Below are 14,632 nucleotides of genomic sequence, written 5' to 3' on the forward strand. Positions count from 1 at the left end.
TAAAAACTGGAATTAAACAAATTACTAAAGTTGTCAAACATTTTTTTCACCCCAGGTATAATTTAGTTGTTGCTAATGGTAATGGCTGAGGTCTACCATTGTCAGCAACATAAAAACACCTTTCTGTTGTACAGTCATAGCTCTAGTGAGAGCAGAAATATAAAAATCACTAGACAAAACAAACCTACACTAATGTTTTGTCACACATAAATTTCTAAGATCAGCTAACATCTTGTTCCTGACATTAAAAGCAGAGTCTCTCCCTAGAGCAGATAAAAACACTATATCCCTCAACAAAAACACCAGGTGCATCTCTCTGAAATCCAATCCCTCACTCTGTGGCCAAATACCCAACTGTTCACCAGATTTCACAGACATCTGCTGATGAAATTTTCAGATGGTAGGCTGACAGACAGAATGCCAGAGACTAAATAACAGGACAAAAACATAACTTTGTCTGAAGTGTAAAATGGAACTTGGGATACAAAAAGGTACATCCTTAAAGCAATTTTATTTTCTTTTTAGCAGATTTAAATGTTTACATAACTAATTATTTGCTCTGTAGAAACAAAAACACTCTTCTCTGACAGACTGTTACAAGACAATTAATGCTAACCTGAACAACATAAAAATAAAAAAAAATCTTTATTCTTGTTCCCATCTTTAAAAGCATTGCTAAACATCCTCTCTCTCAGTGGTGCACAGCAGAGAGAGCACAGTTTCAACTCTGTCTGCTGAAAGTCACAGTAATGAGATTTAGCTCAGTGCTCCAACTCATCAGACAACTACAGTGCAGGTCATGAGCACACCCTTATACCCACTGATGAATCTGATGATTAGTTTCCATATGTGCACCACTTCCCTCCACTTATTCAAGGCAGCGATTATATCAAGTTATTTGTGGGAATGTATTTTACTTTAACTAATTTTGTTTATAACAAAGATTAGCTCAAGTAAGATGAATGCATAACCAAAAAACAATCTATAAGATGTTCATTGAGCTCATTTATGAGAAAATTGGATGAATTAGCAGTGACGACTTAAGTTGTGCTCCACCTAGTGGCTAAGTAGCAAACATGCACTTTTCACTCAGTACCTCTGGTTTCGTTACAGCAAGTGGACGAAGTTTTGGGATGAAACCACCAGGAGGGGCCAAGGGATCTGCCTTGGGGACAGGAATGAAACCAGGAGGTCTTATCAGGGGATTCTGTTTTGTGGGCAGTGGGCTTGATTTTCTGGTGGGGATGAAACCTGGTGGTGGAGTCAACACGTTCTGCTTGGGGACTGGGATGAAACCAGGAGGTGGGGCCAAAGGATCAGGTTTGGGTGGAGGGATGAACCCAAGTGGAGGGGTGAGGGGATTAGACTTTATTGGTGGAGTGTTAAGGGCTGCAGTAGTAGGCACAGATGAAACTTCCTCTGTTTTTGTCATAGTCTTTTCTTCAACCTCCTCCACCTTTCCGTTCTCCTCTTCCTGCTTCACAGTGTCTTCCTTGCGGTCCTGGGTGCGGGTGCGAGGCCGATGTTCCTTGGTTCTGCCTCTTCCCATCAGGCTTGTTAGGCCCACTGATATATCATCCTTTTCCACCCCAGCAGCTCCCGTTTTCCTGATCGCAGAGTCTGTAGCAGATGTAGAAACTGCGTGCTGGTTGTGCTCTTCTGTTCCAGCAGGAACCACTCGTCTAACAACTCTTCTGACAACTTTCACCACCTTTTTACCACTAGAACTCTTCTCCTCCCCAGGTGTGTCTGGACCTCCCATACCAGTGTTGTTATTGGCCTCTTCAGCTGGTGATACGCTTGACTGTGGACCACTTCCTGTGTCCAGACCAATTTTAGGAATTCCCTGAGGTTGACCCTTATCTACATCAGACTGGATTTAAAATTTCAAAGAGAATTATTTTGAAAAGGATTATTTAAACTGCTCACTAAGGTTAGAATCAATCAAGCCACTTCAATTACTCATTTTCATTAAATCTCATAATTACAGTGTATGGGCAAGCCAGGTTTTAATTTTTTAATTTTTTCTTAAATTGAGTCTACAGCTGGATAAAGGGAAAAGAAGCGTGTCCAGAGACTCATGGGCAAGGTTACAAATTGGTATTCTAATGTTAGTTTTACACAATATAAGACAGGTGGGACTGTATATAATCAAACTCGATTCATTATTACAGCAGTGGTTCTGTGGGGCCGGTAACACCTGAGGGTGCACCAAGTCACTGAAAAGAAGAACTTGGATGGGCCCAAAAATATGGAGCGAAATGAAGCTGATTATTTTTACCTTTCAGAAATCATATTCAAATAATACTTTACTGGTGCTATTGCACTGGACATTGGTTAAATAAAGAGCTGCTGCCCATGGTTCAATTATGATTATGAGTAGGTGCCCATCCACTACACCTGAATATTTTACTAAGAACTGTATCGCTTACAGGACAATAGTTAGCCACTCTCCTTTTACCACACAAAAATGGTTTGTATCACCATCACTCAAACACATGCAGCTGAAAAACACTTACATCTGGCTTGTTCTCAATCTTAACCTACACAAGAGGAAGGAAGAAAACAAATCAAACCACACATTCAGATCATGGTTACTCTCTTAACATAAATATTCAACAAAATCACTGAATAATAAGATAAAAAGAAAAAGAAAAAACAAAAAGGGACTTTCCTTTTGCTCCCAGAAAGAGAAGCGTGATTTATACGCCATGGTGATAGGTCAGAAGTCATGGATTTAACTGGATGAGGTGAAGAATAAATGGATGGAATGGTGTGTGTGGGGGGGTGGGGGTGGGGGGGGCAGTGGAGACAGCTGAAGACGGCCGAGAATGGGAACCTGAAGATGAGCAGTGGGACACTGAACTGCACACAACAGGTCATTCAGCAACAGGGTAGACAGACTATGCAGCACTGAAGATAGAACACATGAACATTCATAATGAATGAAAGGTTAGCTTTCTTCCAACTGCAAAACACATGAACAAGAATCTGACCAAGTAGACAAGGCACACAAAACAAACTTATTCATCTGGAGCTGCGTCATATGTGGGTCTCATTCACATTCTGTTGTAATAGCAATGACACAAACAAAAAACAACAACTAACCATTCCCTCAATCACCACACAAAAAATATAAAAATATTGGGAATCTGCTTCTTTTGCAGAAATGGCCATACTAGAACTAGAAACTAGAAAGAAAGCAAGTCAACTTTTTCTTAACTAAACTATAATTTATTTAACTCATTAAAAGGTGACATACCAAAATGAGTTCCACAGCAACATGTTTCACTATCTCTGTCCCTGATTTCATCAGTCCACACCTATAAATAGTTTCAACAGCAAAGGAGGCCATTCTGAGATGCCATCAGACCCCTAATAGAACTGCTAAGCAGAGCATGTACACTCTGAGCTGATCACACTACTTGCCACACACACAGTCCGCCAGAGACATGAGCCCATTACCTTTTCTCTGGGTCTGGTTAACCTTCCAATCTTCACTCTGTCACTGAAGCAGTGCAGCCAGGGCCAAGGCAGAGTAAAACCTGGGTCTTGTAAGAGCACACTCACTAGCCCTGAGAAAGAGGGAGGGCAACCTCGAGGGCGGGGTCACAGTGAGCACAGCACAGTTAAGCTGTGGCCTGAGGAGTGGAGGGGGTAATGTAAGAGGAGACAGAAGAGAGTGGCAGCTGCTGAACAGTGGTTATAAATAGAATGTGTTCATCACATCAATTGCCACTGCCACTTCTCCCTGTCAGCCTCTTGTCCTGCTGGGAGTCAGAAAAACAGTATCCCTCTTCAGGCGCTTTACCAACTGTTATCTTTTATAACCCCACTCTCTCACACACACACACACACACACACACACACACACACCACCTATTTTAAGGAAATCCAAAACTATAAGAGATAACACAAACACATAGATTAAGTAATCCAACAAATGCCTACTACCTACACCTAAATCTATATACAGCTAATTCTGTACAATCCTCCAGAAGGAATACATAAATGACAAATATGAAATAAATAATATCAAAGTACACTTTTGTGGAACATTTTATCTAGTGACCCCAAAATGTATTTCACATTTGCTACAAAAAAAAGTGTTCTTCACATTTTCCACCACAAGAGGGAGCTTTAAAACAATAAACTAATCTCTTACATACACTAACCGATTTTCAATATGTTGTACTGTTCAATGTAAACGCTAAGGTATAACACTATCCAGTGATTGCAGACATGTTGACCTAAAGCAAAGAGTATATCAAAGTTTTAAGGGTTTTAATATGAGAGACATACACTGACCAGTATTGTTTTATAGTGTGTTTATAGTTTGTTTGTATCATACCCAAGGACACATTAGTATTTTAATGTTAGTTTCACACAACATAAGACAGATGGGACCATATACATCAACAATGTGGAGTTGTCATTAAAGCTGTCTTTCTGTTTCAGTGATGACAAGAAGCTGCACAAAGACACTGAAAGCAAGAGCACAGAGGAAAATGTGAAGTGGAACTAAGTTGAATGAATCATCTTCTTTAGGCTGTCATAGAAGATCATCTGCCTTCATCTTACCCTATCCCTAGCATCCTCTTCAGTCACACAAACCCTCTGCTTGTCCTTCCTCACTGCACTCTACGAATCTCCTCTGTGGTTTCCCTGCTGCCTGGCAGCTCATATTCAGCGTCAGTTTATTGAATATATCCACTAAACTTCTGTGAATGTCCAAACCATCTCAACATTGCCCCTCTAACTTTGTCTCCAAACCACTCAACTTGAGTCGTCCTAGTCACTTCCAACAGAAATCTTAGCATCTTCAGCTTTGCCTCTAGTCTTTTTGTTAGTGTCACTGTCACAGCAATTGTCACCACCATCTTGTAGACCTTCCCTTCTACTTCTATCCTTCATCCAAATCACCCTGAACTCATCTTCAGCCCCACCACCTAACCTGTACTCATTTCTTCTCCTATGGCAACAGCACTCCCCAGTGGCAGCTGCCTTCTAAAGCAGATAATACACACCATAAAAAAACTGCTCAGGAACATGGCAGAGCACAAGGAATTCTTACCAAATGACTGCTGCATGCATCAGAATATGCCCACAACACACAGGATCCCAAGGTTATGCTGCCAGAAATCACAGGACACCCTCAAAAGACCATGCTCCCAAAGAGGTGATTTCAATGTTACAACTGATCAGTACAGTTGCGTCCATAAGTCACAAGACAACCAAACAATTTTTTGTTATTTTGAATCTTTACACAGTAGACTGTAGACCAAGCAAGACAGGTGTGAAAGAAGACTTTCAACTTTAATTCAGAGTTTAACAAAAATAAATAAGTACTGAGGTAACAGTTACAGAGTTTTATAAACAGTCTTTCATTTTTCACAGTATAAAAGTAGTTGGACAATTAACTTAAAGTTTCACGGAAACGTGAAGCCTGTTTTTTCATTATTAAATCAAGCACATAAGAGTTTCAAAGTGTTCAGCTTGCATTTGGTTCCTGTTCACTGGAACTTTCAGTCTAGGAAAATGCAAGTGAGGAAGGCCATCAAAAGGCTGAAAATTCAAGACACACTTATTTTCTTGATTAAGAAAAAGAACTTCACATCAACTACCCAAGTCAGGAACATTCTCAAGGAGTGTTCTTTTAGAGATGCACTATTTTCAACTCTATAATTACTCAAGAGATAAATGTAAGGACATTTATAGCAAGGTGCAAGCGACCAGTTACACAAAAAAATAGGAAGACCAGATTAAACTTCTAAAAAAAGAAGAAGAAAAAAACTTAAAAAAAAGAGTCTGCACAGTTTTGAAAAAGATGGTTATAGAGGGTTATGCTCTGTTTACTGAAAAAGAAACCCAAGAGTTTCTCAAGATGAAAAACTAAAATGAAAAAAAAGGTTCAAGTCAGTCTGCCCAAGTCAGTCACATGATCACAGTCCAGTCCAGCAGAGAATCATTTTCGGTTACTGAAGACAAACTTTACGGCACAAAGACTCAAACAGAAACTTGAGGTTGCTGAAGTAAGAGCTTAGTCGAGCATCTCAAGGCAGGAAAAAGCATCATTTCATTGACTGCAAAGGACTTCCATCCAAGGTTTAAAAACAAGTTGTACTTAAAATTGTTTGTTAAATGAGTTTTTCTGAAAATGCAGGACTATGTCCAATATGTCCAAATACTTAAGGACATAACCAACAAACACTCGTTTGTTTTTGTATGACTACAGGTAAAGCCAGTCAGGTAACACAAAGCTGAAAGGTAAGGCATCTCACTAGTATCCGGAAGTATTGTTAAACGGAAAATATGTAAATGTAGAAACTGGTTTGGTAAGGTAGGCCAATCATGGCACATACCTTTCAATAACCAGCTATCATCTGGCTTTTCATTTAGTTCATTCACAATCATTAAAACTAAAATCTTTTTTTTTTGCCTTTAGAAGTAATTAATTAAATTATGTTTAATGTCCAAAACGCTATAAATAGTTACATAGCACTTTATCTCATGGTGAGCTCAGAAGTTCGCATTAGCACTTAGCAAGATCCAGTAAAACACACAGCCTGGCTCATCTATCTAGAGCAGACTGCTAATCCCCAGAGTCTGTTACTGGGACACAGCAATGTGTCGACTGTTTGTCTACACACAGTTGCTGCAGACTAAAGATTAAGGACTCTATACGTCATAGACACTACTGATTCTGACCCAGTTATGCCTACATACTATCAAAGCTGTTTGAATCATATTATTAAGCTGTAGCATGAATCAGACTACCACATTTTTAGAACTATACAGATTATTTTAACTATGACAGACATATAACATAGCAAGAATTGTTATATTGTGTTTCATATTCATTGAGAGGTTGATGTTTATAAATTCAATTCTCCATATTGTTTATCCTGAAAAAGAAAGTCAGTAATTGCTTGAGATTTTTCATCAGTATCTATGTATCTATCAAGCTTAAAGTAGAAATAAATTATGGGACATCATTCTTTACTGTCAAAATTAGAAGAGATGACCCGGATTTTAAGTCGGTTAAGTAAACAGGGCTGGACATAATTTTTAAAGCATATTATGTAAAAATGTAGGAGAAGCAAAAACTCACTTGTGAGTGCACATGAAGGAATAAACCATAGAGAAGGAGAAGGTGGTCCTCTATACATTATTCAGCACTTGTCCAAAGAATAGCTACACAATACAGTTTTACTGGTACATATTCATAATAGTGAATGTATGAGTGGTAAGACTACTAAAGCCATTATAAAAAATTAAAAATGACCTGCTAATACAATGATATTGTAGCATGCACCTTCTGGAAACAGAGATGATGTTTAAATAGGTGATATGAGGGGAGATTTTTTAAAAAGACAGTTCATTTCTAATTGATTTCACTTGATATTGATAGACAATGCATTGGTGAGGTGACGTGGGATATTAGGTTTAGCAGCATCAGGTCAGCCATGGTCTATAGTTTATTAAAAATGTCGAGGGCCACTCTAACAGTATATTATGAACAAATGTTTTTTTAAATCCTTTTACGCTACAAAGCACAACACTCAGCCAGAAATAGTACCCACTTTTAAAAAAAAAAAGAAAAGAAGGTGACATAAGTAAAGGTGGCGGTATCCATTTCTTAAACCAAAGTCAATGGGTTCTGACGGATAGATCAGAATTCCATGTTTTAATATCACAATACTAAATCTAAAAAGATAACAACATCATGCGATGTGATTGTGAAGAATCTAGTTCAACGAACAACCAGACAACTTTTTGGGCAATGCCTATGAAAGAATATAAGCAGGTGGACCTATACATACCTATACACTGTGCAGGAAGATTGTTTTATAAAACATAAATAGTTGTAGTATAAGCAAACACATTTACTTACGTGTATTTACGTACACTCAGGATGTACGAGCTGTGACCATGTGTCTAGTTTTGTTGTATCATAACATAAAGTCTGGCACTAGAAAAGTACTGTAACAACAACTATTACAAGGTGGTTTGGAGTATTTGAGCAGGTTTTTGTTTTCAGTATTAACATAAAAATTTTTTGAAAATATGCATTCATTCACGGGGCGATCGTGGCTCAAGAGTTGGCAGTTCGTCTTGTAATCGGAAGGTTGCCGGTTCGAGCCCCAGCTCAGACAGTCTCGGTTGTTGTGTCCTTGGGCAAGACGCTTCACCCGTTGCCTACTGGTGGTGGTCAGAGGGCCCGGTGGCGCCAGTGTCCGGCAGCCTCGCCTCTGTCAGTGCGCCCCAGGGTGGCTGTGGCTACAATGTAGCTTGCCATCACCAGTGTGTGAGAATGGGTGGATGACTGAATGTAGTGTAAAGCGCTTTGGGGTCCTTAGGGACTAGTAAAGCGCTATACAAATACAGGCCATGTAGCAGATAACCAAAGGGAGAAAAAGCTCAGATGCACGTATATTCTGCAAAATCACTGGCTGGGCAGCTGTGCCATTTCAATAACTCAGTAACTCCTCCACTTGTTCCACTAGATCTGGGTTGTCCAACTCCAGGCCTCAAGGGCTGGTATACTGCAGGTTTTAGATATTACCCTGAGTCAACACACCTGAATCAAATGATTAATTCATTACCACGCCTCTCTAGAACTTCAAGACATGTTGAGGAGGCAATTTAGCCATTTAAATCAGCTGTGTTGAATCAAGGACACGTCTAAAACCTGCAGGACACCGGCCCTTGAGGCCTGGAGTTGGACACCCCTGCATTAGATTATCAGAGTAAAAAAATGCTAAGTATTATTCTGTTTTGCATTTTTAACTATTATTCTGGTTTAAATTATTTTGAAGGAGTTGCATAAATCTTGACATATTTACCTTATTGACTGACATCTTAGCAAAAGCTAAAAGAACAGATATGACCATCTGAAATACAGATTAAGAAATCTGGTGGCTAATTCCTTTTAAAATTTCTTGCAAGTATCATTATATCACTCAGAGGCACGCACTCATATACAGCAGGAAGAGGACTATGAGTGAGGTCAGTCATATGATTCAAGCACACAGAAACTCAGTGTCTATAACGAAGAAGTTACTGTGAGGGGAAAAAAAGGGTCATGTTTTTTCATTTGTGGCTTTTACCCAATGCTTAAAAGGTTAACATGCTCAGTGGTGCATAGATGAAGGCAATTTAAGTTTGGTGCAGGGGTTAGTGCTGTTCGTTGATAGGGATCTTCCACTGACTCTTTGAATACCAAATATGAAACACTTTGACATGGTATTCATTTAATCCAAGTTCATTTGAATTGCTGTAGATTATATTTGTTTTAATGACAGCTGCATAGAACTGTGTGTTAAAGGTGAAGGACATACGTAGCCTACAGCAAACCCTCTGACAATACAGTAATCAGACACGACACAATAATGACAAAGAAAAAAAAAACAACAGGCAGCAAACTGTGAGAGAGCAGGTGTTTAGCCGATACCAATCCTAGCCAGTTTTTGTTCAGTAACAGGCTTATTATTCTTGTATTCTCACAGCAGTTACAAAGATTGTCAGTGGTTGCTTGGCAACTTGACAATGATGACAAAATTTGACAAAGTCAATGCTCCTTGCCAAGAAATAACGCTCTTTAAAAACACAACTTATCCTTTCTAAAGCATCATTACATAAAGGCATAGATATAATGTCTTCATTTGAGAGATTTAGTGGTGATGACTGATATTTTTACCTCTCTCTTTAAACAAAAGAAAAAAAAAAAACCTTGGGGGAGCTGCTTCCCCATTCCATGTTTTATGCTAAGCTAAACAAAACAAACCATCTCCTGTAGTAGTAAACTTTTAATAGACTAATGAAAAGACAGTGAATAAGTATATTTTTAAAAATATATAAAAAGAAATTAAGCCAATAAACAAAATTACTGTATGTTGGTGCATCATATGGTCTCGTACTGTATTGCAGAGCTCTAGATCGAGAATCCAGAGCTTATTATAACCACCTAAAAATAGTGCTGCTGGTTCTAGGTCAGCCTCACATGCACATTTTGTGCTTTTTCAAAAGGCCTGTCTTTTTGATCATCAAGATTGCTTGAATGTAGGACAAAGTAGACAGTCACTTATTTCAGGGAAGCAACTGGGCTGTGTACACATTCATTTAAATAGTTCTAGCTGATGTATTCTAACAGAATGGAGACAATGGGTCTTATTCACTAAGAGACACAGTGCATAAGTATATGCACTGTGTGTAAACTGTATGTATGAGTTTCATGCACAAATCAGGAATTTATCAATATTTTTGTACCCAAATTTGTTCATACTTTATTAACAAACTTCTGACCAGGTGTACCATCTAATGAAGCTGTCTTGGGAAATCTATGGTCTTTAAAATTAATACTACAAATCCTACTACTGTTATTTTATCATCATCATTATCACCAACACCAACTCCTTTTGAATATTACTTTTTTTTCAAAAACACCATTAGTTAGAAATGAGCAAAATTACAATTAAATTAAAAAAATTAAAGTTGTATTTAAAGAAAACTACATCCAAAAGTGAAAAGTGTATGCTTTGACCTTTTAATTTAAACATATTCCAGTATTTCCATTACAGCTCCAAACATCACTAATGTGCCTTCATAAGCAGCACATACTGCCAACCCCAACCAAAGTTTATCTTACCAACTGTATAAACTGTATTATGAAAAACAACAACAACAACAAAATGCTTGTATTCAGGTGTTTGTTGCACCAGCTAATAAAGAGTTTAACTTGATGCTCCTTCACTTGTTGCACACGATTATCTGGATGAAAAGAACTGAATAGGCAGGCAGCCAAGTCTTACAAGACCATATGGCCATGTGTTGTGGCGGCGTTTGGGCCGTTGTTTCCTTCAGCGTCCCATTGTTTGGTGTCAAAAGGACTGGGGGTGGGAGGGGGATTATATGTACACCAGAACATATTCTCTCTTTCAAAACACACACTGAGACACTCCCCCATACATGTGAGTACAAAATCACATTACCAATGTCATTACAACTCCACCCATAATGCATCCGTTTTTAGTCTGCTAAAGGTCAGTGCAAAAGTACATACTTAATACAAAATAACAGAGAAAGGGTCTTTTGTAGTAATTTTAAAAAGATTCACCCCAAGTACATGTGTATTTACAGAACAGATCCACTGTGTTTCTCAGTGGAATTCAAGTAAACACAATGATTTCAAAAATGTAAAAATCTCAGATGATCCAACATTAAAAGCAAGTAAGCAACAAAAACAGGTTCTGGTATTAAGAATAATGTGATGACACAGAAATAGATTAGCATCAAGGGTAGAGTTTGTTTAAAAAGTAAAAAAATATTCACACAACAGACCAAGTCAAGAGTACTACTTACATCTTTGCTTAGGTCTTCAGTGGTCCTCAACCAACTGCGGTTCAGCTCACTCAGCTCGAGAATTGGCTGCACTTTTAGTCGTACTGACTCTCCAGACTGACGAATCATCTCCACAATCTCGTCCCTGTTTTTGTTCTCCACATTAATCCCATTGATTTCTACAAGCTTGTCTCCTGGCACCAGGCCCAGAGCCCGATCCTTAGTCCCAACCCCTGGTTCGGCAAAGTGTACAACACGCCGGCACACCCCACCATCAGACTGCCTGTCTACCATGGTGGTTCTTCGCAAAGAAAAGCCAAAGTCCCCAGTGCTGCGTCGCTGTACCTCAAGTTCTCTTGGATCTGGTACTGGTGGAGAGACAAGTGCAGGCAACTGTAGGTCTGCACCAGGAAAGGTCTTCTCCACAATATCAGGAATCTGAACTGTGATGGTGCCCTTTGAACTAGGGTGTAACTTTGTAGATGGTGTAGTCCAGTTATGGCCAGAAAGCTCTGAAGCATCCAAAGCACTGTCCTTTGGGGTCACCTGAGTTAAGGTAGCTACTTTCCTCTGGCCCACCACTGTATTCACCTTGGCCAGTTCCCCAAATTTAGCTGCCCTCTCCTTCACAGAGCTGCGATTACTTTCCAGCTCAATTCCCTTTACATCTTCAGAGGTGCTTGCACTTATTTGCCCCACAGTGTTGTGATGATGCTCAGCATCAACGTCTGTCAGGCAGAGTTCCGTGTTACTGGCCACCTTAATTGGGATAGGGCTAGAAATCTCCAACTTGCTCCTAGATTCCTTCTTGGAGTTTCCTCGAGTAAGTGGGAAGAAGCCTCTACGTATGCTCATCTCTTCTAGACTCTTTAACTCAGACTGAGACATACGTTCTTTCTTTTCTCTTTTGTCTTTCTTTTCCTTCTTGCTCAAATCCCTTTCCTTCTTGCTCAAATCCCTTTCCTTCTTGCTCAAATCCTTTTCCTTTTCCTTGTCCTTGTCTTTTTTCATTAAGTGAAACATGATTAAACTATTCTGTAGTTATTTAGCAAATGATTAATTTATCATGAGAACCTTAAATTATTAGAAAAAGAGTCTGATGACAGTAGCTGAAAACATCAACTCTGGGTTTGGATCTCTCTTAGTGATATCTGTAGAGAAAAGAAACAAGAGGTGAACACTGAGAGTAGCTTTGATGAAAGCATAACAGAGTGCAAGAACCTTGTGTTAGTCAGAGTTTAACTAAGTAACTGGCAAAAAGATTCAGTCAGTAATTAATCATAAGTACTATGACATACACATGACTAGCACATTTGTGAAAGCACAGATAATGCTGAATGGTAGAAAGGCATATACAGAAAGGCTGAAAGTCTGGTGGTGCCGTGGTTTGTACTCATGCCTAAGAGCAAGAAGTTCCTGGGTTCAAATCCACACTTACAAATCCGTACGTACAGCTGTAAGTGTCAGGGAAGGCTTTCTTTATTTCAACAAGACAATGACAAGCCCAATTCTGCAGACATTACAACAGCATACCTCTGTGGTAAGAGTTTAGCTGCTAAACTGGACTGGCTGCACTCCAAACCTATCCAAAAACAACACCACTGAAAATATTTAACACATTATACAATGAAAAGGAAGATTCATACTGTTGTACAGCTGAAGTCATATCAAACAAGATATTAAAGCTGGTCTGATCTTCTCAGTTCCTAAACCATTGCAGAAACCACAGATAAATAGGAACTGCTGTGGTCCTGACCTGACTTGTTGAATTATGTTGCTGGCATCAAATTAGATTTAATAAAATTAAAAAAAAAAATGAAAATAAAACATCTCAATCAATTTTAACAACTCATGTATTATCTTTGTACCATTTTCAGTTACAGAGTTACAAAGTTCACATGGTTTGCAAATCATGTCATTCTGTTTTTATTTACATTTCACATGACCTCTGACCTTTTTGAGAAAAACATAATCCACACTTAAAACTTGGATTTGAAGTCCTTTCTACACCCTGGGGTTAAAAACATTAAAAAAAAAAAAACGTTATCAAACTGCAGGGCAGTATCACTATTTTTATTTCAGTATCAACCTATTATCTAATTCAGTTCAATAGAAAAGTAGCCTGTATATATCTGGGTGTGTATAGGAACTGGTATCCCCCGCTGTAGTATCAACAAACGGAACATGCACCCTAGATAAGGAATTTGATCTTATCTAAAACTTATCTTTGACACACCTCAATCTACCCTACATAACAACATACAGTGTTTTAAAGAGCGTAGCTTTCCTGCTCTCAGATATTCAGCATCATCACTAAATGATGGAAAACTGAAGCTATGTGCATGGGAGCCTCCACTAAGCCCCATATGTATAGCGAGAAGCCATGCTGAACAGTAAACTGTAAATTCAAACCTAATCCACGCTAAATCACATGCTCTTAGAAGAAAGCTATGAAATGTCCGAAAGCAACTCAGTTTATCTTACACTTAACATTTAGGTATGTATTTTCGTCATATTTTATTACTGGAAAGCGCAGTTTGGTCTGTTGTTATTAGTTTTTCGTTTTCTTGAACTTTAAACACTACGCATAGGTTGTCGACACGGCTAGTCCTGAGCTTGGCCATAATGCTCTCCCTTTAAGCTGCTTTGCCCTTATTCTTTAGCAGTGATAAAGAGTGTACTAACGTCACTCACGATAAACGATACAAATTAAGTAACACTGTAACATATGACAATTACCTACCTGTAATTGCTTAAACATGACAGCGTTGTAGTCTTACTACAGGTTTTCGGCATTTTCCAATGAATTGTCAGCAGGTGCGACAAATGCTTTTGTGATGCTTTCAAATGCTTGCAGTAAGCTCCGACTTCTTATTACTTTGACATAAGCGACCTGCGGGGAAGCAGCTATCCTCATAAAGAAATAAACACAAAAAACTTAGAAAATGGTGTCGTACATCAGAAGAAAAATTGGTGATTCATTTTCCCCCAAACAGCTCAATAGTTTTAATAAACTTAAGTAGTCTCCTCATTACACTTTAAAATATATATTATAAAGAGGGAAAGCTGAAAAACAACCTCTCTCTTAATGGTCTAAATTGGAAACATAGGGGAATTAGTCCTCAATGATAGTAGGACGATTTAGATGTCCAAAATGTAGGCTAACGCTCTAAATTTTAATAAATCCAACAGCACATGAAAGCTCCGGAAGACTACACTGGACAGCAGTGACCCCTCCTGGTCTTTATTTTACTCCATACAAAGGATGTAAGCACAGAAGCTGCCCAGTTTT

General features: G+C 38.7%; 1 protein-coding gene across 7 annotated transcripts in view; it reads right to left on the reverse strand.

The window, feature by feature from the left end:
• LOC134637970 (unconventional myosin-XVIIIa-like) overlaps positions 1 to 14,173 on the reverse strand; it is a 62,544-nt gene extending 48,371 nt beyond the window's left edge. For 5 of the 7 annotated variants that reach the window (XM_063488569.1, XM_063488571.1, XM_063488567.1 and 2 more), the window contains exons 1-2: positions 14,084 to 14,173; positions 11,362 to 12,491 (exon numbers count right to left, since the gene is read on the reverse strand). In XM_063488569.1, the coding sequence (XP_063344639.1) occupies positions 11,362 to 12,363 (1,002 nt within the window). In that variant the 5' untranslated portion in view covers positions 12,364 to 12,491; positions 14,084 to 14,173. Of the gene's footprint in view, positions 1 to 1,096; positions 1,862 to 3,465; positions 3,539 to 11,361; positions 12,492 to 14,083 lie in introns of those variants that run through there. The other 2 variants (XM_063488570.1, XM_063488568.1) reach the window with 2 other exon arrangements.
• Positions 14,174 to 14,632: the final 459 nt, after the last annotated feature.

This window comes from Pelmatolapia mariae, linkage group LG10_11 (genome assembly GCF_036321145.2).
Source record: "Pelmatolapia mariae isolate MD_Pm_ZW linkage group LG10_11, Pm_UMD_F_2, whole genome shotgun sequence".
Taxonomy (NCBI): Eukaryota; Metazoa; Chordata; class Actinopteri; order Cichliformes; family Cichlidae; genus Pelmatolapia; species Pelmatolapia mariae.